Genomic DNA, 26,488 nt, shown 5'->3' with positions numbered 1-26,488 from the left:
AATCATTTGACAGTAATGTTTGTTTGCTTCCAAGTGTTTTATCATTATTTTCGAGTGAACTTTACGTTGTCAGATATAGAAAATTAAACAGTACTGGTGCAACAAAAACATTTTTGCTCTTTATTAAGTAGACATCAACAATTTGTAGGACTGAGATATGAAAGGTTCGAATTCCGGGGCCTTGAGAAAGATATGTCATGATATACATATATAAGATAATAGTTGCTACATTGTGTGTATTTTGTGATAACCGGTATCGCCCATGTAACACATGTACATTCTTATGTAGCATTTGAAGATTTGCGGGGGTGTATGAATAGGCGCATGGTTAACCGACAAGAGTACATGTTCTTTGTGAATATGGTTGGAATGACTATTTTCTTTGTTCTCTTCGATGATATAAGTGGTGACAGATGATTAGAACGATTCTTTTTTGTTCTCTTCAATAAAGATGGTGACAGATGTTGTCTCTAGTTGTCGGTCGTATTCTAAAGTTAGCTTTGCATACAAAATACTTGAATAGATTCTATTGTCAATTGCGGTCAGAGATATAGTTGATTGCACAAGTTGGCAAGACAACTCACTACCCCCTGACCTAATTCCTTACTGGCACTGTAAGTATTTCAAGAGAGCAGAAAATCTTATATACTCTAACTTAACTGTCTTAACCTTTAGGACTCTAAAGTAGCTGTTTGGCACCCAATTCCCACTTTACTCAAGGTTTAGTCTGGAACGCAACAGGAAAGTATATGTACACAAAAACTCCTAAATAAAAAGACACATGCAGTATAAAGCATAGGGACACGTTTATTTATTGGGGCGGCTTCATTTTCCTTTCAACAAAGACCACCGGCTTTCATAGGAGTGTCTCTAGTCCCATACTTTTATTATGTACTTTATACATGGAGATGAATGTGCCAGTGGCTGCATCAACACCATCACCAAAATGCAGTTGCCAGGCAGCAGAGGTCGTGGTAGACCTAGGAAATCGTGGATGGAGTGTGTCAGGAAGGACATGAAGGTGTGCGGCCTGACCAGCGTGAACCCCCTGGACAGAGCTGCATGGAAGAGGGGTGTGACGACTAGCCGGCTGCTGCCCGCCCCTGTGTCAAGGACCCTGGCAGCAGTTAAAATCAAAATACTGGATTCTACTACTACTACTACATACTTACATCTAGCTAGTTACTCCATGAAGGAGGTTCACCTCCTGAACGAATATTATAGTCACTCTTGTCCATACGTTCAAAGATATAACTCATTTAGATAATCTATGAGAAAATGAATCAATTATAGCATTCTTTGCTAAGATGAGACTTTCCAACTTTCACACTAAATCCTTGTCTTTGCACCTATAAATTAAGATCGTTCTGATGGATTTGTCTAAAATTTGGCATGTCAATAGATAAAGAGGGTATCAAACAGCTTAGCCACAGTGCAAACACCATAATTACTTCATGGAGGATTGTGTCCTACGGACTCTAGTTTTTTTTATACCTACTGACATCTGGACCAACAACAATAGTTTATGTCAACAAACTTGGACAATTTAAACGCTAATTTCTGTACACTCCTTTTCTGTTCATTTTTCTATACAGGTAGTTGATCCTCTTCTGAAGGTTTTTCCAGTCTTCTTCTCCCATGTATTTCCCTGCCATGCATTTCCTGAAAAATAGGAAAGAAATGAAAAACATGTTACCATTTTAGTGTGCACACAATACAGAAGTCATTCAGCCCAGGTACATGAAAAAAAGTTGAGAAAAACCATTTGAAGAGTTGTCCAACACATAGACAAATATGGAGCCCTTGCTACATGTATAAGAGGAGGATGCTCATCTCCCATATTTTTATATAGGTTGTCTGTGCTCACAGTACGATTAAGTATTGTCCTCCATAATCCAACCTGTAACTTGCCATGTAAAGTTGAATATGTATTACTATAACATCAAGGAGGACTTCCACCACCTTAACCTACACAATGTGAGTCCACAGGACAGAGGCACCTGGCAAGCGGCCACCAAGCTTCCCCATCCGCGTGCAAGTACGTCAAACCCCCAGATGATGGGAAAAAGAAGATGCTAAACCGGATAGTGAGTGTGAGTGAGTGTGTATAAGTATTCATAAATTTATAGGTATGACTTTCTTTAGGTTTATCCAACCATCAAGGCAGGCGTGCAGTCACACGTAAACACCCTTACATGGTTAGCATTTGTACCAGATGCTTTATGTCAGGAAATAGGGGAGAAAAGATGCAGTGATGGATGTATTTACTGTGAGTAATTCATCTGATTCAATACATCCAACCATCAAGGCAGCTCTGAAGTCACATGCAATCACACAAAATATTGCATTTTCATCCCATACAGTATATGACAGTTTCATATGATTTATGCCAGGTCACAGTGCTCGAAATTCATTTTTGGGAATTCTTTAGAATTTAGGTGCACAGAAATAATTTTGGGGGTACACAACATAAGATAAAGTAGAATGTCAGCAAAACATATTTGCAAACCCTACTGCTTAAGAACTTCAAACTGACATTTTGTAACTTCAAAATTTTAAAGTGATACATCAAAGTACATTAAAGGTTGTATCACTACTACTTTTTCTGATACTTAAATTTCAGGAATATTCTGTATATAATATCACCTTTACCCTATAGCCTACAAAGACATCTAGGTGCACCAGTACACCTAAAATAAAAAATTAGGTACACATCTCTAATTTTGGGGATTTCGAAGGTGCACATGCACCCAGTATTTCGAGCCCTGCAGGAAATAGGAGAGCCAGTGGTGGACGTACTTGCGGATGAGTCTCTGCAGCTCGTTGCCACGGAAACCTCTGACGTGCTTCGGCCCCTCCAGACACAGGTGGCGAGGGTGGATGTACGGGTGGTCACCTGCAACAGGTTATCAGACATGAATGATTAAATCACTGTCAGATATACTGTCGAAACAGCGGAAGAAAAATGGGAAATTCGGTGCCAAACGGCTACTTCAGTGTGCTAAAGGTTATACTGCAGATTTCCAATAGGTAAACCATGTGATTAAAGCTATGAATACAGTAATACCTCACAGAAAGTTTGCACACTTGTGCTATATACTTTAGCAGAGTTCCAGATATGAACCATTCTGTGCTGCTCAACAAGTCTTTCTAAATTCTTGTACTTGCCTAAGATATCCTGGTAGTCATAGCAACCAAACATGGCCTTCTCCTTGGTCCACTGGTCCTTGGGAGACGTCTTGGGCCCAGGAGGAGTCCGCGCCCACACCTTCCTGAAGGCGTGGTCCTCGTACTCGTCCAGCAGGCGTGGCTCTGGCATCACCGGGCGCGGCTGTTTTCTCCAGTACAGCAGAACTGGGGCTGTGGTGGGCAGGTTTTTGAAGAAGGTTACGGTATACTGTAAATGCAGAAATGTTCGCGGTGGTTTAATGTTCACAGTTTTGGCCATGAACTCTTTACCGTGAACTTAAAACCACCGCAAAAAGCCCTTCCATTGTGTGACTGTAGCGCTACTATCGTTTCAAATGCAAACTCAATACCACTTCAAACACTCAATTTTCTCCCTGCTGCGAAATTAAATTCCCGCATACATTTCTGCATTTACAGTATACCCTAAGTCTGGACCTTTTGCGGTGGTGTCATTTTCACGGTGACCTCTCCACTCAGAATTCATGACACTGATAAGATGTCTCCCTTGTATGACTACACTGTACTAGTACTACAGAATCGCTTTTACAATAAATTAAAAATTTAAAAAAAATCATTTTCTTTCCACTGCAAAAAGAACACAGTAAAAGTACATGAATTAAAAGGATTTCCAGAACACTATCTGCATTGTATTCATAGTTACTGTTGTTATGCATAATGATGTGTTAGGTAAAACAGTCATCCTCAACTGCGGTGAGGACTGATAATTTTTTGGCTAGGTGCACGAGTAGTGCACTAGTACTAGTAGTAGTGCAATGTGGCTTTGCTGCAGGTCACAAGCACTCTTGATCACCCGTAGTCTTCTTGATAAGTGTGTTGGGTTCTTTTATGATCTGTGTCATAACATCCCATACAATTAATTACCTGATATGCAATGTTCCATATAGAAAAAGGCTGGCTATACAGATAAAGATACAGAGATGACATGTACTGTTACCTATAGAAAAAGGCCTTGTCAGAAGTTGTTGATGTTGGTGAAGACCGGCGACGGTCCTCAGCGATCTGCAGATGGCATTCATGGTGCAGAGGGCTGCACTAGTCCTTGTGTTCCTCCTGTTGTAGAAGAGGGAGAAGATGACAAGGTTTTAGCATTTGTCATGGCTATTGACCATGTTGACAGGGCAAAGAAAAAATGCTATTGACAAAGTGTTGCTCAGTCAGCCAATCAGAACTTCTCATTTTTATGGCTGAGATTTCTCTAGGCAGATTGGTGGTTTTCTATGGCTTTTCTGTGTTCTTTTCTGTCCTTTTCCGAAGTGCATTATTAGTAGGGATGTGAAATGTGCCATGCAGTCGTCTCTGTTTATCAGTGCCAGTCATCCTGGATTTACCTTGTTATTTGTACCAGCCACCCACTCTGACTTAGGGAACATCCTCTTAAGTTCTAGAGCTAATATTTAATTGTGCTAGGTATTATTTTTATGACAATTTGGTTTATACAACTACTGGTTGTGAAAGGGCCATGCAGTGACAATTTTTTTTTCCAAAAACAACGTGTGCTTCAATGAGCCCAAGTCTTTCTTAGACCGTTTTGGAAACATTCTCCATTGATTTATGTCAGTGAGTTGATAGCTCTCATTGGCAATCATTTAGCCTGGAAATCCAAATGGCTGAGTAGTACTAGAACTAGTAGAACTGTACAGAACTGGCAGAAAAATATCACTCTGCCCCCCTCCCACAAGTGAGCAGCAGCACATCTCACGTGCAACAGAAAAGTCCACGCAAACCCATCATAAACTCGAAATGCGACATTGCGATTACGTCATCAGGCTCTTAAACAAAAGGCAAAGCTCACATAAACATATCTGAGGTGACAATATGGCTATGAATGTGCTTATAAGCGAGGAAAATAAACAAAAACCGACCAAAATATAGACGTCCGCTGCAACATGACCTTTGGCGACCTATCCCAGAATACCTTGTTAAGGAATATACCAAAATATCCATAGGTTGTGATAAAATAGATATTTGTCTAATATACAACAAAATTTCATTCAAAAAAACAGTTTAATCATTTATTCTAATAAAATGTTAGAATTGTAATTAGATATTCTTTTCTTTGCATAGAATCTTTTAAAAATCATCATTTGTGTCATACAAAATATAGATCCCTCCCTTGACCATGAAGCGTAATAGAATCGTCCGACCTCAGGTTTGGCGATTTTGGCGGGTACGAAGCAGCGCTTTTGGGTTCCTTATCCTCTCCCTCCTTGAAGATTCAACATAGGGACTCAAGGAAGCATGGCCTTCTGTAACGGCAAGGTGAGACGCTTGTATATTCTGTAGGAATTCTTTATGTCGGACTGTAAGGAATTTTCAGGGCGGACATAAAGAAGTAGCCGGTATGGTTTCGATGCACATGGTGCCCCCCTCCCACCCGGCGAGTTACAGTTTTCTTCGTGCGTACCTCAGGTTTCAAGGTCTTCCCTGAGGCCATATATAATCTACCAAATGTTGGCTACTCTTAGAGCTCCAAGAAACGTTAAGTGACAAGTGTTCCACATCAGATCAAGTCGTCAGGAGCATTATGATAATTATGTCGATGATGGTTCACCGTTGTATGGGGGCCTGCATGCCCTTTTACGTAGAGCGTAATCGGCCGTTTTAATTTTACGTAAAGGTCCAAGAGACTCATCCTGTAGGTCGTTGACCTAATTAAAAATGTCACGCGTGAAGTAATCCATGGATTGTGATCTCAAAGGTTGGAAATTGCGCAAACAAAGCTTGCAACGCAAACAGTCGGGGTCTATATAAAGATCCCATTGTGATCTTAAGATTACTTATAAATGCGCCGCTGTTTCTGGCTGAAGTCCCACCATTTGCCAGAAGAGACCTAAGGGGTTTCTGTTAGAAACGTCAATTAATGCATTCTCACTTGTCTGTTATTGACAGCCTTCGGTTCTTACTTTGAAATCCTCAAAATGTAGGAACTGTCATCTCAGAGGGTTGAATTTTGAAAATTTTCCGACCCCCCTATAAATCGCCCGCCTTCGACGCTCGCTTGTGCCATAATCTACCAAAAAAATGAACAAAATCCTGGCTATGAGCATGGGTAGAGCAGATATGTGCAGGTTCAGCTTTGCGACATCACAGTCTCCCGAATGATCCCTCCGTAATTATTTATCTATAGTAAACCGTGTCAACCTGCGTCTGACCCTTTTGAAACCAATGAATGGCAAAGATAAGAAAAAACATGGACTCAATTCTCATCTGTGAAGGCCTGCATGCCCCTTTTACGTAGAGCGTAATCGGGCGTTTTAATTTTACGTAGAGCATTGCCGACCACTCCATAATTTAGCGTAGAGCGTAGGGGGGGGCTTTCTGAATTTAGCGAAGTGCGTAGGGAGGCTTTCTGAATTTAGCGTATTACGTAGCCGGCCCTCCGAATTTAGCGTAGAGCGTTTTCGGGACCGCCCCCCCCCCCCCCCCCCCCCATGCAGGCCCTCATCTGTTTGTTTGATGATACAGTTGTTTTTAGAAGTTTGACACTTATGCTAGTGTGCGGGAGAGCCTTTGACTGAGAATGGAGGCCAGCCTGTAGTATTCTTCTTCTTCTTGATGCATGAACGACCGTGCCCCAAATGTTCCAGCATCAGTTATATAGGGAGCTGGCCGTTATCATTGTTACTTTATATGATATGTCCAAGACTATGTTAATATCACCTCCAAACCTCATACATTACCAACTTTGACGTCTTAGTTCAGCCGCTAGGTTTTTGAGTCCTGCATAATGCATTGGGAAGCTTCAGAATTTAGCGTAGAGAGGCTACCTGAATTTAGCGTAATGCGTAGCCGGCCCTCTAAATTTAGCGTAGAGCGTTGTCAGGACCCCCCCATGCAGGCCCTCTTGTATCTGAATAATACAACAAAGTGCCTATGTTATCGTGAACTGGAGTTGTAGATTGATCTCTGATGACAGGTTGACAGTATGGTTCAAGCGGCACTTACTGACCAGTCTAACTGGTCCGGACCTTTTAGCCTTGTGGTAAGTGCCTTGGGTTCCTGAGCTGGTTGCCCGGGTTCGATTCTCGAGAGCCAGTAGACTAGTAGTACTGTATTACTTGCCTCGTGTGTTTCAGTGGTTCCCACACTGGTCCTGTGAGTAATTGCAAAATGTGCGGCACGGAGATATCGAACCCAGAGATTCGAGGATGGATCTAAAAAGAAAAGGGGAGTAGTGTAACAGTGGGGTTCAAGCGTAACTTCTTGACCAGTTTAAAAGGTCTGGACCTTTTAGCCTAGTGGTAACTGGTAAATGCGTTGGGTTCGTGAGCTGGCCGCCCAGGTTCGATTCCCGGGAGCCAGGAGACTTTTCTACTTGCCTTGTGTGTTTCAACAGTGTAGGAGGTACTTTTTGATACCTTAAAATTCTTTTCTTCAATACAGGCAGCCGCCGGGGATGCCTTGAGCCAGGTGGAAGACTTGGAGAAAGTCATCATCTTAGACGCTGGTGCCCAATATGGGAAGGTATGGCTGTGTCTATGTCTGGTGCATGTTATCAGATGGTAGCCTGGGTGCCATCCTCTGTAGTAACTGCTGGCTCATTCTTTTCTGTTGCTGACCATGGAAGTGAAAAGATCAAGTCAGCAGTTACTACGGAGGATGGTACCCAGGCTAATCAGATGGAAGATATACTTTATTTTTTAGAAGCCCTAGAAAAGATCAGCGGATGTTCCCTTCTTGGCGGTGTACGGTCATCTCTGTGCAGGATTTTTGTTGGTGTCATATTCATAGTGATTGAAATTTTATACCCACAATTTCTTTCGCCGCGCATGCGTTCTAGGAAGTGTGAACGAGCTTATTCGGGTGACCAAGCTGAAGTACTGTTCCATTTCCACGGCAGCATTTTGGTATAACAGACATACAATTTTACACTCCAACATGATAAAAATGGTGTGATATGAAAATCCTGTATTTATGGTCAAGTCCCGTATTTAGCATGAGCAAACTTTGACAAACCAATTGGGAAAACTTTGATAAGCTAATTGAATTGAAATGATTGTATTACCATTGGGGAATTGAGGTTCCGTGTTTGAAGAGAGCCATACCTCGAGCACACTAAAGAACCCACCACACTTATGAAAAAGAGTAGAGGTCCTTCCTGGTGTGAGTGGATCAAACCATACAGTCTTGTGTACGTCTTATGTACCGTACTTAGAGACCTCAACTTAATGAGGTTAAGCATGTAATAACAAAGAGGAAGATGGTTGTGATCAAGTTAATGTCTCTTCACGTCCCAGGTGATTGACAGGAAGGTGCGTGAGCTCTGCGTGGACTCGGAGATCCTCCCGCTCGACACCTCGCCCCAGAAAATCAAAGAGGCGGGATACAGGTCAGTTATACATTGTACTGTATTTACTATACCAAGCTAGAGATCAACTCCATCATGTTGTAAAATAGAACAGGCCATGTGACTGTGACACAGATTTAGCCTGAGTACCAGCCTCCTACCTAACCATGGATAGCAAGCAAATTTTTTTTGAGCCAGCGGTCACTACGGAGGCTGGTACTCAGGCTAACACAGCTGTAGATCCAAGTTCATCCTACACTGGAATTGGACTCAAATGTTCGGCTGTGCAGCTCCAGCTTTTTATTCATATTATAAAATTTAGACACAAAGCTACAAAAGAATCCGCTACTTTTAGTCCCGTATGTGCCAATATGGACACATTACTGTCCATAATCATAATCCATTTCGGGAATACTTTCATCAGGGTTGGTAAGTCACTGGCTGTGAACCAGTCGGAATTGCCTTGAAGAAGGTGACAGATGGTCGCCAAAATGTCGGTGGAATAAATCTCTTGGTTGTGTAAAAAGAGTCTTTTTATTCATAATCCATTTCATAATGACTAGCTTCTAAAATTCTACCAACACAGATGTGCTGTCACGCAGAACCTTAATAACTGTTTGTATGTTATGTCCACACAGAGGAATCATCATCTCAGGAGGCCCCATGTGTGTGAATGATGAAGATGCGCCCAGCTATGACCCCGGTATCTTCTCAATGGGTCTACCTGTCCTTGGTATCTGCTATGGCATGCAGGTAGGTTTTTTTTTTACTATTTTTTAAACAAGAATCACAGTTTACTGTAGTTTGTATAATTTCTGCACATGTAATAACAAGGTACACATATATGTAGGTAGTAAGAATTATGTTTGAAACTAAAACTAGTGATTTCTGTTCTGTAGATGCTGAATTCCACATTTGGAGGCAGTGTCCAGGGGAACACAGGTCGCGAGGACGGACAGTTCACCATCACCGTGGAGAGCTCAGCTCTGCCTTTCAAGTAGGGAATGTTATAGGTGTTACATCAATGTTCACATTTAATCATGATTTTTGACCTCACAGTTTAAATCCAAAATTCGTATAGGCGCTCTTAGATGTAGAGTGCGCAGTCCAGTGGTTAGCGATCTTGCCTCTGGAACTGGAAGCCGCGAGTTCAAATCCCGGCTGTGTCGCTCACCCGACATGCTTGCTACTGGAAAGGGTCGCAGTCCTTAAGACAGTATTCATTGTGCTTGTCAAAAAGAGCTTGGGGAATTTCCCCGGTACAATGAACCTGTAAATACTGTACACAGTGTCTGTCTTCTCTGTCACAACCAGTGGAAGACTGGCTCTTCAGCGAGCTAAAACTGGATCAAGATCACTTTCCTTTTTTTCTTTGGCTCTAGGATGTTATACTAATTATATGTACTTTTAGATGCAGGAATCTTGACTTTGGATTTTTTTGCTTTCTTTAGGGGATTAAAGAAGGAACAAAAAGTTCTGTTGACCCACGGGGACAGTATTGACAAGGTCGCGGATGGCTTCAAGGTCATTGCAAAGTCTGGGAACATTGTAGCAGGTCAGTGTGCTGTCTTCTTGATCGTCTTAGTTGGTACTGTACCTTAATTTGTAGCTTTTTACTCGAAGGAATGCAGTTCTTCATTTCATAGCCATTGTTGAATGAAAAGTTCTTCGCATCATCAGCCGAGCGGGCCAGCCTGATGTGCCCAAACTACCCAATCTCAAGTCTAGGCGTGAGGATGCCGCTATCAAACTCTCCAAGATGACCCACCCCCCACAGGACCTTGTCCCCCCTCCCCCCAGATCCACAGCTACTGGACATTCGCTCAGGAACAAACACACCATCTCCATCCCCCCAACAAGAACAAACGATTACAGGACTCTTTTCTACACCGATCCATCAGACTTTGTAATCGGACTTCAGGATAAAACAATGTGTACCTGTCATGTCAGGAATGTATGGTCTATGTGTATATTTGTGTGTTAATCTGTATTTTAGCTGTTAATATCAATATCATTCAGGCTGCCTTTAAGAAAATATGTATGTCTGCAATGATGATATTCTTAATAAAGAATTGAAAGAATATGTTTCAATTTTACAGCTATTGCTGATGAGAAGAGAAGACTGTACGGAGTGCAGTTTCACCCAGAGGTGGACCTCACAGAAAACGGACAACAAATGCTCAAGAACTTTCTGATCCAGGTCAGTTTTTCAGACCATTTTTTAAAATTATTGAGGTGATTTTATGTACCATGATCAAAATACTGATAAAATCTTTTAATGACCTATTTTCATAGCGACAAGCTATGATGATGATGACCTATTTTTGACATGAAGTCATATACATGTACTTCCACAACCAGCTTATCCAGGTTTGAGTATGATTTTCTTTTATCATACTTCAAGAATAAAACCTGCTTCAAACATATAACCCCAGTAATACACAACATTGTGGTAAGTGTTAGCTATGTTACGGAGTAAATGTATTATTCGATACAGGAAAGTGACAAACAGGTCAACGAATGGATACATTCAACCTACCATAATCATCTTAGCATTACAGATGTACTTCCAACATTTTCAGATCTATTATTGCATTAAAAGTGGTACTTTTCAAGCGAGGAGCTGCTGTCAATCACCTGTCAATCGCATGTCAATCACCTATCAATCACCTGTCAATCATCTATCAATTGCCTGTCAATCACCTGTCAATTACCTGTCAGTCAGTCACCCATCAATCACCTGTCAATCACCCGTGATCCACCTATCAATCACATGTCAATCACTTATCAATCACCTACCAATCTCCTCCCCAGGCCTGTGGTTGCCATGGTACCTACACCATGAACTGTCGTGAGACCAGCTGTATCCAGGAGATCCGAGAGGCCGTGGGGAAACACAAAGTCCTGGTGCTGGTCAGCGGGGGGGTGGACTCTGCAGTGTGTGCTGCCCTGTTACACAAGGTTAGTCAAGCCCCTGTCTCGCATTCAGGACCTTCCCACAACTTTCCTCCCAACCATTCCTCAACTAGGCCATTGACCGGTGCCAGGTCGGGAGGCCAAGGTTGGCTAAGTGTGCTACATATGTAGTCCTAACCATACAAAATGTACATGTATTTCAGCTGTGTAAGACCAGTCAACTAAAGTCAGAAGGCAACCATGTTACATGAGTAGAAACCTGCCATCCATATTATTGTGTGCTCTATACAATGCCTGAAATGTACTGGTTCTGTTAACCTTCTCCCTGCTGTCTAACCCTGTAACCAATAGAGAATTGGTAGCCAAACGGCTACTTCAGTGTGCTAAAGGTTAATATTTGCTGTTTTCAGGCCTTGGATAAAGATCAGGTGATCGCTGTGCACATCGACAACGGCTTCATGCGGAAAAACGAGAGTCAGATGGTGTACGAGTCGCTGACCAGGCTGGGACTGGACCTGAAAAGTGAGGAAATTTCAGTGCTCCCTTGAGTTTAATATATGTACATGTGATCACTTACATGTTGCTTTAAGGATACTTAAATGCATTTCAGTTCGCGTGGTTTTTATTTCGCGCTAAGGGGGAAATGGGGTGTTTTTAAGTTTGCATCAGCGCTTAAGTCACACACTGCTAACAGTATTGGACAAAAATGTTCGCGGTTAAACGGTCGCTGCGATAACAGGGAAAACAAAATCAACGCAAACATTTCTGCATTTATAGTATCAAAAGAAATCTGGGAATGCCAATATTCCTGCAGATAGAATTTGAGTGCTGTTTTTCCAAGTACATATTCATAGTCAAAACTTTTCTGTTAGAAAACTTGCTTTTCTGAAGTCACCTTTCAGCAGCTTTGGGGTGGTAATTGTAGGTACACAATCATGTATGAGGCTAAGTAAGGTTTCCTAGATAAAGTGATACTGAAAGTAGTAAAACAAGCTGGATTTGGACTTGTATTGGCTTGGATACATTTTACAGCCTTTGCCAGATTTTCAGCCAGCATATTATTTAGACAAGATCATCGACAGAACTTAGCTATTATTACCTTCAGAGATTTTTTGCCATTCCTTCCTTAAAATGTCATATTGCTTCTCTCTTCCCCCAGTGGTAAATGCAGCCCACCAGTTCTACAATGGCAAAACTTACGTCCCCATCAACAAGGCCGAACCCAAGGGGAAGAAACGGGAGACGGATCAGCTGAACAGAACAACAAATCCTGAGGACAAGAGAAGGATAATAGGGGACACATTCATGAAGGTGACTTGGATATTGTAATCAAGTTTATTGCAAATCCATGCCCATAGGCTAATCGCAAATTGACAACAATTAATGACAATGCACAAACATAGAGGGAAACATAAGGCATACATGTGATACAGTGACAAAGATTAAGCTACATGTACATTGCTAGTCTAGAATAAGGTTCTATATCTAAGGCGGGGTTTGACTTTGAAAGCAGTGGAAGATAAAAAGTCCCATGTTTTCGATGATGAGTGTTTGATGATGATTTCAGTTTCGGTGGATTCCTTAATTTAGACAACCTTACGGAGATATCGGATACTTCGAATGATCTGTTTTTTTCAGCTTCGAATTGTATCATTTAGACTAGAGTCGAGAGGATCTGAAAAGAGTTTGACAGTGTTTTCCCTAAAGATTATGTCTTCCTATTCGCCTCCTTAGTGATAAGATAAAGCTAAAGACAACGTAATATTGAAGTGGATTTTTTTGTTTTTACTTGCTTTTAGGTAGCAGATGAAGTCATCTCTGAGATGAACTTGAACCCAGAAGAAGTTTTCCTTGCACAAGGTGGGAGAACTGTCCTTTGGTGCTTAATGAACCATTCTCTTAGAAGTTGCATGCATAGTCCAGTGGTCAGTGACCCTGCCTCTGGACCAAGAATTCGTAAGTTCGAATCCCGGCTGTTGTCGCTCACCCGACACGCATGCTACTGGAAAGGGTTGCAGTCCTTAAGACGGGACGTTAAGCCTTCAACTTCAGGTCCACTGTTCGTCATTATACTTGTCGAAAAGAGCTAGGGGAATTTCCCATGTACAATGAACCTGTAAATACTGGATATAGCGTCTGTCTTCTCTGTCACGACCAGTGGAAGAGTAGCTCTTTAGTGAGATAAACTGGTTTGAGAACACTTTGACTTGGACTTTATATTTTCTTAACATTAAGTAATTTCTAATGATTCACCATCAATTATGTCAGATAATTTTGGACGTTTCTTTTATCAGACTGGAAACTGGATATTATAGAATGTTTATATATTTTCTGGGAAGTATTTTTGTGAGCTTGACTGACATGCTGTACAAATGTAGGTACCCTAAGACCTGATCTGATTGAGAGTGCCTCCAGCTTAGCTAGTAAGAATGCAGACGCCATCAAAACACATCACAATGATACCAACTTGGTACGGGAGCTCAGGGATAAGGTAAGACTACTTACATGTCCTAAAAAAGAGCAAACTCTATCTATCTTCTATCTTACGCTATCCTCCCTTATCCTGTTCTATCTCTTTCTATCTTATCCATTCACTCATTCATTAGTGGCATTCTCCAGTCTTAAGAAACTAAGGCTCTGTTCTTGAAGAAGATGATATTTCTTCACATCTCTTGTGTCCATTTGTGCCAGTGTGTGTATGTCAGGGGTGTAGGGGGCTCTCAGTAGAGGTCTCTCAGTAGAGGTCTGTACCTCGGGTTTGCACACCGTACCACGGTTCATACCGTGGGCTTGCACATCGTACCTTGGTCCGCTTCTTTGGTGCCTGTCTGCTGCACCCGACCGACCATCAGTAGGGTGGACAGGCACCACTGTACCTCACTCATCCCCTAACTCTCACGTGCTGGCTCCAAGCGCCACACCCCGGTACACCGCTTCAGCAGGCGGGCTAAAGTACGTGAGGGGGTGACACCAGCTAATGGTGTCACTGCCAGAAGAGGACTGGGAACCCACTGGCGTAAAATTCCCATGAGTACTATGGAAGCACAACAGTATCAGCAAGAAGAGTGATGGACGGGAGTCTTGGTCCCTCCAGGAGATTGAATCCCGCCCGAATGGCTACTGGAGAAGAGGGGGATGCTGTCGGTATCCACCCAAGGACAGAGGATGATGTGGTGGACCCAAACCCAGATGGTATACGTAATACTGATGACGGGAGGCCCACTACTGACGGAAGGGAGAATCCCGGCAGAATCAACCTACGTTCAACCATAAGAGCTGCAACATGGAATGTGCGTACACTGTACAAAGCAGGGATGCTGGACAATGTTACCAGGGAAATGGAAAGGTGTAACATCAGTGTCCTAGGTGTTGCCGAAACTCATTGGACTGGTACAGGATACTTCACCACAACAGGGGGGGAACTTGTGGTCTACTCAGGAGGGGACATCCACAGGAGGGGAGTAGCGGTTTTGCTGTCTAAAGTAGCTGCCAGGAGCATGCTGGCCTACAAAGCAGTAAGCGACAGACTCCTCTACGTGCGCATCATGGCCTCTCCCTTCAACTTGTCCTTCGTACAGGTGTATGCTCCCACTGCGGACGCTCAAGACGAAGACGTAGAAGCCTTCTATGACCAGTTACAACAGATATTGCAAGACTGCCCAAGCCAGGACATGGTGTTGGTAGCAGGGGACTTTAACGCCAAAGTAGGAGCTGGCAGAGACGAGAAGGAGGTGTGTGGTCCTTTTGGCCTAGGAACAGCGAACGAACGTGGAGAGCGCCTAGTGGAATTCTGTCAGGACAACGGTTTGTACATCACAAACACTGGATTCAAGCACCACGCAAGAAGACGCTACACTTGGCAGGCGCCAGGGGGAAGATATAGGAATCAAATAGACTATATACTCATCAACAGAAGATGGAGTAAGTGTGTCACAAACAGCCGTTCTTACCCTGGACTGGACTGTGGATCTGACCACAATGCTGTAATTGCAACCCTGAAGCTCCGGATCAAGCGGAATTCCCAGAGGAACAGGAGGAACCAACTGAACCTGGCAGCCCTAGAGGTACCTGCAGTGCGGGAGAAGTACAACATTGAAGTCAACAATAGGTTTGAAGCACTAAACCTGCTGGAAGAGGAAAGCACACCGGACGAGTTCTGTACAGCTTTCAACGAAGTATTAAAATCCACAGCAACAAAGACCCTCGGTAAAGCACCCAGAAGAGCGAACCACCCCTGGATAAGACAAAGTACACTGGACCTCATGGACAGAAGGCGGGTCCTGAAAACCCAGCGTAACACCACAGTCAACGGGGACCTTCACTACAGGGAGCTGGATAGACAAATCCAGAGGGAAGCAAGGAACGACAAGGCAAAGTGGCTAGAAGAACAGTGTGCCGACATTGAACAAGGTTTTCAAGGTAACAGCACCTTAAGGAAGTCTTTCTCCACCATCAAGAAACTGCGGCGAGGCTTTCAGCCCAGACAAAGGAACATTAAAGCAGAAGACAACCGTATACTGACCAACCTTGAGAGTATACTTCACAGATGGAAGGAGTACTGCGAGAAGTTGTACAGTGACAACACAGAGGATGGGGACAACCAGTCTGAGATGCACAGCACGCCAGGGGATGAAGGGAGCCTGTCTGCTAGTGACACCTTCCCGGAAATACTGGAGGCCGAGGTGGACGAAGCGATCCAACGACTACCAAAGAACAAGGCAGCGGGTGCAGATGACATCCCCGCAGAGCTACTGAAGACTGGTAACCCAACAACAGCCAAGCTACTGTGTAAACTCTGCAACAAGATCGTCAGCACTGGACAATGGCCATCCGACTGGGTAAAGTCTGTCTTCATCACCATCCCCAAGGTACCCGGTACCATTGACTGTTCGGAGCACCGCACTATAGCCCTGATATCCCATGTCAGCAAGGTCCTTCTCCGAATCCTCCTACGGCGTATGGAGCGAGTGGCAGAGCAGGAGTTTGCAGAGGAGCAGATGGGTTTTAGGAAGAGAGTGGGGACAAGGGACCAGATCTTCAACCTAAGGGTACTGATGGAAAAGGCAAGGGAAAACAATGTGCAGCTCTTCATGGCTTTTATCGACTATAAGAAAGCCTTCGACTCAGTTAGACATCAGACACTATGGAAGGTGATGGAAACTATGGGAGTCTCAAGGCACTTGGTTCAGTTGTTAAGCAACCTGTACAGGGATCAGCAAGCAGCAGTGAGAGTAGAAGAGGACCTTACAGAGTGGTTCGAGGTCAAGAAGGGGGTAAGACAAGGCTGCTTGCTGTCGCCGATGTGTTTCAACTTCTACTCAGAGGCGGTAATGAGGGAGTCTGTGGAGGAGCAGCCCACGATTGGAGTCAACGTAAGTGGCAGGAACATCAACAACCTCCGCTTCGCCGATGACATAGCGTTGATAGCTACCTCACCGGAAGGACTCCAGGAACTGCTGGACTCCACAGACAGCACCTCCAGTGAGTACCAACTGGAAATTAGCACCAAGAAGACCAAAGTGATGGCCGTAGCCAAGGAACCTACTCAAGTAACAGCCACTTGCCGGGGAGAACAGCTAGCTTCAACAGGTCCCAAGATTCAAGTACTTGGGTTCCACATTAGAACAAACAGCCAGCTGTAGCCATGAGATCAACATACGCCTAGGAGCAGCCCGTGCAGCCCTCCGAAGCCTAGATGTAATCTGGAAAGACAGGGCCCTCAAGACAGTCACTAAACTGAAAGTGCTGAGGACTCTTGTCTGGCCTGTGGTAACCTACGGCTGTGAGGCATGGACGTTACATGCCAGAGACATCCGCAAGATACAAGCCCTGGAGATGAAATGCTACAGGAAGATACTGCGTATCAGCTGGACTGAACACCGCACAAACGACTCTGTGTTAGAAGAGCTGGGAGTGGGAAGAACACTGCTTAACATCATAAAAAGGCGGAAACTTCAATACTTTGGGCATGTCACAAGAGCGGGCAACATCACCACCCACATACTGCAAGGAACGATCAACGGTAGGAGGAGCCGTGGGAGACCAAGAAGGAGGTGGGGGGACGACATCCGTGAATGGACAGGACTCTCACTAGCGGAGTGCACCCACAGAGCCAGAGACAGGAGAAAGTGGAGGAGGCTGATACTGGAGGCTACCATGGTCCCCGACCCTCAGGCATGAGGATGGGACTAGGTAAAGGTAAAGTGTATGTCAGTGTGTGCCTGTGTGTGTGTGCTATGGCTGAAAAACTCAATGTGAGTGTTAGAGTCCCTGTAATTCGTCTCTATTAGATTTCTGGCTGTAGGGAAAATTCATGTGTACATGTAACTTGCAAGGGGAGTTTGGCCGCCATAGGTTTTCATTTACCTGCAAGGGGAAAAGAGACCCTTACTGTGCCTCACTCTCCTACATTGTAGGCATTTACCATATTTTTGTTGAATTTTACCATGATCACTTAGAAAAGCCTGGTGGAGATTGCTCTGTCATGGTGGCTTAATCTAAAAGTACTGTTACCATTAGTAAGCTCTGTTCTATATCTGCCTTCTTGGTGTTGCACAACAACACTTACCATGTCACAAACTGTCTGCTTTCCCCCAGGGTCGTGTGGTCGAGCCCCTGAAGGACTTCCACAAGGACGAAGTGCGGGCGCTGGGGCGCGACCTGGGACTGCCCCAGGACCTGGTACAGAGACATCCCTTCCCAGGTCGGTCAGACTTGTAGTTACAGGGGCGCTGCGCTCTCTTGTTTCAGCCCAGTGCCCCTTGTTGAATTCAGATTTTAGCTTAATATCCAGCATACACGCTGCAATTGATTCTTCCTTAAGTACATAGAATTCGCGCCCTCTACTGTGTGTGCTCCCCCTTGTTCAATTTTTCTAGAAAATCCCCTGTAGTTATGATTATAATCTCCAAACTAGCTAGTGGGAGGTTAGCCCCAAGAACACGCGGATCACTCGAGAGAGAAAGAGGTAGAAACACAAAAAAGGCTACAAAAGACCAACATAATATAACCCATTCATCTGCCTGGAGATTACTTACAAGTGGGTGTGATTTTGTGGGGAAGTCCAGCTGTACTGTCAATTTTGGGGATACGTGATTGTTGCACTTTGCAAAAATATTGCTTACTACAAGTAAGTCCAGTGACTGGTAATGTAAATTCTTTTGCACGCGTCGTACACAAGTCATGTACTTTTGTGGTAAGAATTGAAAAATAAGTTTTCGAGGTGTTTAAGATTTAGTTAAAAAAACAATTCTAAAGGTAAGGCCACACCATTTTAATTTCTTGGTTAACAGAATTTAAAAAGAAATGCTAGATTGGAAAATCAACAGGAAAACAGAATCTCAGAGGAAAGTTTGTACTTTGGTGGACACAGTTTCAGGGAGTGAACATGGTGAGGTGCAAGTTTTCACCCCAGCCTTCTGTTTTCATGATTTTTATGTTTATATTTTTTTTAATCCGTTAACCAAGAAATTAAATTGGTGTGGCCTAAGGCATATTGGCAGTGTCAATAATTTGTGGTGGAGAGGTCACTGCAAAAAATAAAACCACCACAAAAGTTTACAGTGTATGACTAAGGACTTCAGTGCAGAATAATGATTCCGGACTTCTAATTTTCCCCTGTTTCAGGTCCAGGCCTGGCCATCCGCGTGATCTGCGCTGACGAGCCGTATCACTGCGACGACTACAACGAGACCCACACCATCCTCCGACTCATCGTCAAGTTTGCCGACACGCTAGAAAAGGTAAACTATGTATGTATCTTTTTTTCCCTACCTACGGTTTCACCCCCGTCCATTGATGTAAAGTCATTGAAATTACTTAGAATTATAATTTCTACCATCAAGATGTGTTACATGTTTATGTATTTTATTAACTATTTTCAACAATTCTTTCAATTGGTAGTTGGATAAGTAAAGCATGTATTTTATCAACTTTTTGTCGACCTTAAATTTCAGTTATGTGAACTTTTATGACTTTTGTATTTCGACCCTTTTTTCACTGTACATTTTCATCCTTTTGCAGTCTTTGCACAAATGAATACACATTGTACCTTGTACAGTTGTCGTGCAAATAAAGTTCTAATAAACTTGTTTTCCTACAATGTTGTCCTTGATTGTTTATTTAAGAAAAGCGAATGTGTGCTACTGGAAGTTTTCATTTCCCGTTCTAGCCCCACGCTCTGCTGCAGCGGATCAAGAACAGCACGACAGAAGAGGAGAGAACCATGCTGGCCTCCATGACCAGACAACACCCCATGATGTCCACTCTGCTGCCTATCAAGTCTGTGGGAGTCCAGGTAACCGATCTGACTACTGCTCCTAAGACCTCTACCACACTAGGTCTATACTGTAATTATTGTTTCTTTCACTGTAACTTTAAGTTCACTGTATTCACTGTCACCTCTGTACCATGAACTTATCATCACCGTGAAAACCCTTTTTATGATTTCTCTACACATCCCTTCTGTAAATCACTTTCTACCACCTAGAAGTTAAAGTTCAGTGAAACTGTCAATTTTTGTTACACAGTGAAATTTTGCTACCGTGAACTTAAAGTGATTTACGTATGGTTGGATATTATATCATACAAGCTGTAAAGACATAATCCTATATTGAGAAGCTTGAAAACAAAAGGTCTATTGTACATCCTTAAGACGTTCTTTTCTTACAATTTACATGCATGTGGATGTCATGCTTATTCCTATTCAATCAGCTACCAATACAGAAAGAGCTTGGGTTTTGAGAAACTGGAAAACCATGGAGCTAGGTCTAGTAAAATATTGTAAGAGTAATTCAAAGATAATTTTGGGTTGTAATGATGTACAACTATTAGTACATGTATTTTGTGTATGGTCTAGAGCAAGAACACAATCAAGGTTTAGATTCATCATAATTGAAAAGAGGTTGGGGGTTTCTTTTTGTCCTGAAGGAGCGAGGTCTTAGCCTACATAAGGAAAAAGGCACCTTGCAGTCTGCCATCAAGACATGACATCCATGTGAAAGCCATCTGACCCTTGCAAGATTGGGAGAGTGATTGTAAGTGACATGTACCATTTCCGTTTCCAGGGTGACTGCAGAACGTACAGTTACGTGGCTGCCATCTCCTCCAGCGAACCCCCCCACTGGCCCACCCTCTTCAAACTGGCCAAGATCATCCCCAGGATATGTGGCTGTGTCAACAGGTAACCTCCACGTTTTCTCTTAAAAGTAAAATACCTCCTTTCCTTTGGCTTTTGTTGACCATGGTTAGGAGGATAAGTAGAGAGGTGGATTAGTGGGGTTGCATTTTTTTTCTAATCTAGGAAACAGTTGCAAATTGAGCAATCATTGTTTCATACTTCTAGATTCTGACAGAAGCGAAGGTCAAAGTTTTCAACTGTGATTTGGCTGACAGTAGTTTCTCTCTCTTTAAGCCTTAGAATGCCTGACCTTTGCTTCAATTTTTCTAAAAGTCTGCTTCAAGGGAAGGGGTAGGATCTGCATCCTCTTGCTAAGTCACTGCTTTCTAGCCTGCCCTGGTAACTGTTGAACCGTTGCCTTTATGGTACACATAGATGACAATGTTTGTACAATGTATATGTTATTTCCTATTTACCATGAACATTTGGCCCTGTGCAACTGGAAAAGACTACATTGCACATGTATGTCTACATGTATGTTGCAGGGTTGTGTTCCTGTTCGGTGACCCCATTAAGGACGTCATTCCTGACGTAACGCCAACGTTCCTGACTACAGGTGTGCTGAGCACCCTCCGTCAGGCTGACCACATCGCCAAGAAAGTTCTTCAAGACAGTGGTGAGTTCTGAGCTTATGGTTACTCCTCTTCTTGTTGTGTCCTTGTCAGCTGAAAATAATTGGTGATAAATATAACTGAAAAATTATATTTGAGAATGGTTTCATCAGCTTTGCGAATTACTAGTTAACAAAGTTCTTTGGACAAAGACTAGCTCAGTGTTTGGAAGAATTTGTCCTAAGGAGGGTGACAGACAGTCACTGGAACATCAATAACTATAGATATATTAAAACTCTTTGTTTGTGCACAAAGAACTTTGTTAACCAGTAACTATACCAGGGCTGACTCCAGCTTTAAATCTTTTTCCATTCCACTTAATTTCTTTTTAGCCCATATTGTTGAATTATGTTGTTGAAATCTGTCAGTTTAAGTTTAAACCGCGAACATAAAACCACCACAAACATTTCTGCATTTACAGTATATTGTATAACTATTGTATAAGTTGCTTGAAAGATGTAGAACTAGGAATTTTTCTGATGCTTGTCCTATATCACCGAAACTGCAGGTCACACAAAAACACTGAGCCAGATGCCCATCATCCTGGTGCCGCTGCATTTCGGCCGCGACGCGATTCTACGACAGGCGTCGTGTCAGCGCTCCGTCGTCATCAGAACCTTCATCACCAACGACTTCATGACGGGAATTCCCGCTGTCCCCGGGGACCACATACCGGTGGAGGTAAGTGCACTTCTATTGTTTCGCTTTAGGCCATGTTGATTTGATTACTGTAAATCACTTTGATATAGCGGCAGGAAAATATACATGTAGCGGTTGGGGGAAAATGGATGTACGTTACCACAAGTGAGTGTTACGGCACTTAATTTTAATGGTGGGAACAAACATCACTGTCTCAAATATAAGTGATCAAAAATTAGTGATGATGAAATTTTAGCTGTTGGCTAGTGATCGTTAAATCAGCTAAAATTAAGTTACAGTTAACAAATCAAGAATTACAGTATATGGATGACATCCTGTAGGAACCCCAAAACTGATGCGAGCATGCGGGAAAAAAAAGGTTTCGCAAAAAAAAAAAGTTGCCTTCATTATGAAATCTACGTCATTAGGAAGGATGAACAAAACAAAACACACAGAGTATGGAAAACTGAAATACAGGTTTCATTTTTATTCTTTCAAAATTTCTTCTTTGACTTTAGGATTGACTTAAGCATTCTACGACATCAGTATCTGTTTTCCGAAATATTTTTTAGGATAAGGATTAGGGTTAGTCTACTTAATCTTGCATTTGTGGGATGAGCACCATGTCTGAGATATGATGACCTAGCACAAGTTTTCAAACTTTTTGGCAGGTTTAATTATTAACTATGTTGTTGTAATGCTGGGCTCGCTTTTTTGTCCTAGTTGGTAAGCAAGATGGCTGAGGAGATCGAGAAGGTTCCGGGGATTTCCCGCGTGATGTACGACATGACGGCCAAACCGCCCGGCACCACGGAATGGGAGTAGCGACCGCCTTCTTCTGAGTTCTACGACGCAGACACAAGTTTCGATCATTATTGCCGTTTTCCTGTACAGTAATAAACAGTACAGGGATATGTATAGGTTTGTGTCGGAAGCAAGTCTTTCAATTGTAGTGCTGAGATATGTATAACATTTATTATCACATAGCCAGATGGCGTCGACCAATCAGAAGCCTCCATTGCCCATGTGTTAATCGCCACAACACACCCATGATCATCATTCCTCCCATTCTGTAGAGGATAACACACCCGTGATCATCATTCCTCCCATTATAGGGGGGGAGGTCATCTTATTGTTAACATTTGTATAATGTTTTTGTTCCCCAAAATGTTAACTATCTTAGAATAAATCAAATCTTTTGTAAGCATAATGACAAAATAGAATAAACCATTTCAATACAAGTCAAATCGGCCGGAACTGTAAGTGGAGCCGCCCACTGCATTGTCAGGACACTCAGCAGGGAGGAATGATGATAATAGATACTAGATTTGAAAAAGATTTGACATGCCAATATTGCGATGTTATTAAATATTATCTTTAGAAATGTTGGTTTTCAAAATGAAATCTATCATCTTCTGTTCGAAAAGGACAAATGTAAATTCTGAAATGCATTCTTAATAGTATAAGGGATCTATGCGTCATACAGGAATTGTCTACTCTTATATGGGTCAGTTTGGATAAGCTATATGATAATAACGTTAATGACCCGCCTCTTCCTTCGCTCACTCGGTGGTTTTATTCGGTGGTTATAGCACATGACCAGGCGTTATGACACCATATACACCTGGGGGCGGGTCATTAACCCTTAATTATTGTTCTATTCTTGAGCCTCTGCATAATATGTCCTTGCCTTGAAGATGTTGTTCCCAACCAAATGTCCACCTTTCTTTGACACCGGAGAGCTGTCACTGTTTCTGAATAACATTAAAGGCAACCCAAGCATTATAAGGGCCCAATGAAAGTCAATATATTTAGTCATTTCTATACATTGTGATTAGTTCAAACAACACTATCACAATGTAGAGCAACGTCCATGATGTAAAAATACGACTTCGTTGTAATGTGAGAACTCAGTGAAAAACGTCGCCATGCAGGGTTTTGGTAGGCTCGCAAAACTAAGGAGATCATTGTTTGGCATGTTTTTGCGCAGTTTTAAAATGCTCAAAGTATGAAGTTATTACATAAATGTGCTAGACAGTGTCAATTTTTTTGTCCCTAATATTGCTTTGGTTGCCTTTCAATAGCCTAGTGAACGTGTTCATTGTTACAGTTAGGTTCTAGACCAGGACATAGAATTTCGTATACATGTAGGTGGGGTGATTGCTAAGTTACTGCACGCATTATGTACATACGCAAGGCTTCCTATGCCAGTGTAAATGGTATACACGTTCTCTCCAGCAAGCTGCACAACATGTATTTAACTTGGCTGTATGTTATAGTACCACATTTATTTATCATTTACATTGTCATGTAAATGTCCGCCCCATGTCTTGCCGTCTACGCTTTTTACGGTGTAAAAAAAAGAGTGATCTGTTAACAATGCGTTTTCTTTTTGTAGCAGGCAAAAATCCCAACATCTCTTTTTTATGTCAATGGAAAAGAAAAATGACAAAGTAACAAAAGGTAGAAATAAAATGGAGACTTACAAGAGACATTTGTAGATGGGATGAAAAGTCTGGAAGGTTCTTAGTATGTTACATTGTTCCACTACAAAGCAAGTACAGTACGTGTAGATGTCTTGATAAGTACTTAATATGTATCTTTGCTTACCAGTGCTGTCTGATTAGCTTTGTGACAAAAGCAAAGCTGAGAGGCCAAAACTGGTAAACGAAGTTACTCAAAGAGTTACTCTTACTTTTGTACATAAATACAGCTGGACATTTTATCCAGATACAGTAAGATTGTCATTACATTGGCACTCATAAGTATCGGTGAGGATTCTTGTGCTACTGAGGGAAAATATACTGGTGCACATTCTACTATTGTCATATTATTGAACTGCTCTGAGTCTGACAAAATCAGGAAAATTACTGTACCCAAAAGTTATCAAACTTTCAAATTCAAGAGCTAAATGGGCTAAATTGTTATATTAAGAAGTTGAATTAAATGTTTTAGTCTGACGTTTCTGTTAAGAGTAATTTTCATAAAATCTTTTTGGTAATACAAGAAGTACCAAGTATTATATGAATGATGCAACAGTTTATGATACTTAAGTGCTGCTTGGTAACTGGTAAGGTATTAATAAATTGTTTATTGTACTTTGTGTACCATAATGTATGTTTTCAGGTTGATTTGGTGTGCTTATTGTCTCGATTCTTTTGATTGTTTGGGAAATAAAGAATAAAGAATTGAAATTATTCCAATGTGATTGTATTGATTGTGATACCATTTAGCCTAATGGTTCAGAATGAAAAATACATACGGACATACAGACTACCGTATGAAAAAAACATACAAAACTAAAAGTTTGGCGACCTCATTCCTCCATGAAATATTTTTTGCCTTTGTGAATATTATGCAAACGATTTGCACATTAACATAATCTATGCATGGTAATGTTCACCTTCAACTAACTTACACATGTCACAAGTATGAATTTCCCATCATTTAGGACTAAGGGGTTTTGCCATTTTTGTGTTAATTATGCAAATTATGCAAATCAGTTCCTTATTTGGATTCATTCGATTGTGACGATAATTTTTTCTGCTCTTTGAAATACTGTAAATCATGAAATGTTTGCAGTGCTTTTATTTTTACATTTTTTTCGGTGACCTGACCTCTGACCCTAAAATCATAACAATTGTACTATGTGTTTTCTAATTATACTGTACTTCAAAGTTGTTTCTTCATACAAGTGGAAAACAAAACCACTGCAAAAGCAAATGTATTTTCCAGTATACACTTTGAAACCTACAGGCCAGGGGATTTGACAGGAAGCAAGCATTATGCAGGCCTGTCCAACCAAACAACTTGTTTCTTAGACCAGTTAGAGTGAGAAGTCAGGATACCTGCTATTGGCTCGTAACTCCGCAAGATACCTTAAGTTTCAAAGCGGGGGTTTGCATGGTCTGCTTGTTTTTGGTACCTGTATGCCTTTTTTTCCAAAAGGCATGTTTTGCCATTTCAACTTTTTTGGACTGCTCTAATTTCATCTTGAAGTGTAAGCGGTGTGAGGTTCAATCTAACAAAGTGTGTTGGGACATTTTTACCTTTGCCGAGAACGTTATGCAGAGGGTAGCGTTTGTATGTGTGTGTCTGTGTGTGTAATTGACCAGCATAACTCAAGAAGGCTTGGATGGATTGTCTTGATATTTGGTAGGTGGGTAGGTCTTGTTGTATTTGCTAATGAGTGCTGAAATTTTTTACATAAATCACAATGCTCTGCCCTCTCTTCCCTATATCTACCTCATATTTTACAAAGACAACTTGACAGATAATTGTATAATGAGTAGTTTATTTACCAATCTAACATTGACAATGTCTTCACAGGGCAATCATTATGGTAACAATGCACAACCATAATATCAACATTACAACTATATCATAACATTGGTTTTTCCCATGACAAATTTTATCTTGAATTTATAAGCTCTAAACTGGTTTATACAAAAGAAAACCTCTAACAATGGCCAGCATAGTTACATGTACATGCGAGGTTACATGTTTATACGTAATACTATATACTTCTAAAAATGTTTAATGAGAATATCCCTACCAGTGACTCAACTATATTGCAACTATGCAATCATATCAAAAACAGTAAAAACAAGACTTAGTCCTTTAGCACCTAACGCATTGAACAAATCT

The 26,488-nt window shown here is 41.9% G+C and overlaps 2 protein-coding genes across 3 annotated transcripts; one reads left to right on the top strand and one right to left on the bottom strand.

The window, feature by feature from the left end:
- Positions 1 to 106: 106 nt before the first annotated feature.
- Positions 107 to 5,129, bottom strand: LOC136429846 (large ribosomal subunit protein mL51-like). The gene is made up of 5 exons (XM_066419885.1): positions 5,073 to 5,129; positions 4,145 to 4,260; positions 3,169 to 3,360; positions 2,800 to 2,896; positions 107 to 1,662 (listed from the first exon to the last, which is right to left on the bottom strand). Exons 1-5 carry the CDS (start codon positions 5,096 to 5,098, stop codon positions 1,554 to 1,556), a joined length of 540 nt encoding a protein of 179 aa, XP_066275982.1. The 5' UTR covers positions 5,099 to 5,129; the 3' UTR covers positions 107 to 1,553.
- A 220-nt stretch (positions 5,130 to 5,349) lies between these two features.
- LOC136429845 (GMP synthase [glutamine-hydrolyzing]-like) lies at positions 5,350 to 22,787 on the top strand. 2 transcript variants are annotated; one of them, XM_066419884.1, is made up of 19 exons: positions 5,350 to 5,469; positions 7,594 to 7,674; positions 8,448 to 8,539; positions 9,136 to 9,250; positions 9,397 to 9,494; positions 9,949 to 10,052; positions 10,597 to 10,697; positions 11,312 to 11,458; positions 11,824 to 11,935; positions 12,573 to 12,724; positions 13,213 to 13,273; positions 13,792 to 13,904; positions 18,011 to 18,116; positions 19,040 to 19,155; positions 19,584 to 19,709; positions 20,479 to 20,594; positions 21,077 to 21,207; positions 21,711 to 21,883; positions 22,565 to 22,787. In XM_066419884.1, exons 1-19 carry the CDS (start codon positions 5,449 to 5,451, stop codon positions 22,664 to 22,666), a joined length of 2,067 nt encoding a protein of 688 aa, XP_066275981.1. In that variant the 5' UTR covers positions 5,350 to 5,448; the 3' UTR covers positions 22,667 to 22,787. The 2 variants fall into 2 exon arrangements, with proteins under 2 accessions (XP_066275981.1, XP_066275980.1); XM_066419883.1 differs by having other exon boundaries at positions 19,040 to 19,164.
- Positions 22,788 to 26,488: the final 3,701 nt, after the last annotated feature.

Source organism: Branchiostoma lanceolatum, chromosome 3 (genome assembly GCF_035083965.1).
Source record: "Branchiostoma lanceolatum isolate klBraLanc5 chromosome 3, klBraLanc5.hap2, whole genome shotgun sequence".
Classification (NCBI taxonomy): Eukaryota; Metazoa; Chordata; class Leptocardii; order Amphioxiformes; family Branchiostomatidae; genus Branchiostoma; species Branchiostoma lanceolatum.
Note: the sequence above shows the minus strand (reverse complement) of the source record. Positions and strands in the feature narration are given on the sequence as shown.

Excerpts from the sequence above, each read along its gene's own strand:
- LOC136429846 (XM_066419885.1), bottom strand. The coding sequence starts at position 5,098 with ATGTTGCAGCGGACGTCTATATTTTG. Across the intron at positions 4,261-5,072 it reads CAGCGGACGTCTATATTTTG|GAGGAACACAAGGACTAGTG; the intron begins GTCGGTTTTTGT and ends CTTCTACAACAG. Across the intron at positions 3,361-4,144 it reads GACAAGGCCTTTTTCTATAG|CCCCAGTTCTGCTGTACTGG; the intron begins GTAACAGTACAT and ends TGCCCACCACAG.
- LOC136429845 (XM_066419883.1), top strand. The coding sequence starts at position 5,449 with ATGGCCTTCTGTAACGGCAAG. Across the intron at positions 9,251-9,396 it reads GTATCTGCTATGGCATGCAG|ATGCTGAATTCCACATTTGG; the intron begins GTAGGTTTTTTT and ends TCTGTTCTGTAG. Across the intron at positions 10,698-11,311 it reads TCAAGAACTTTCTGATCCAG|GCCTGTGGTTGCCATGGTAC; the intron begins GTCAGTTTTTCA and ends TCTCCTCCCCAG.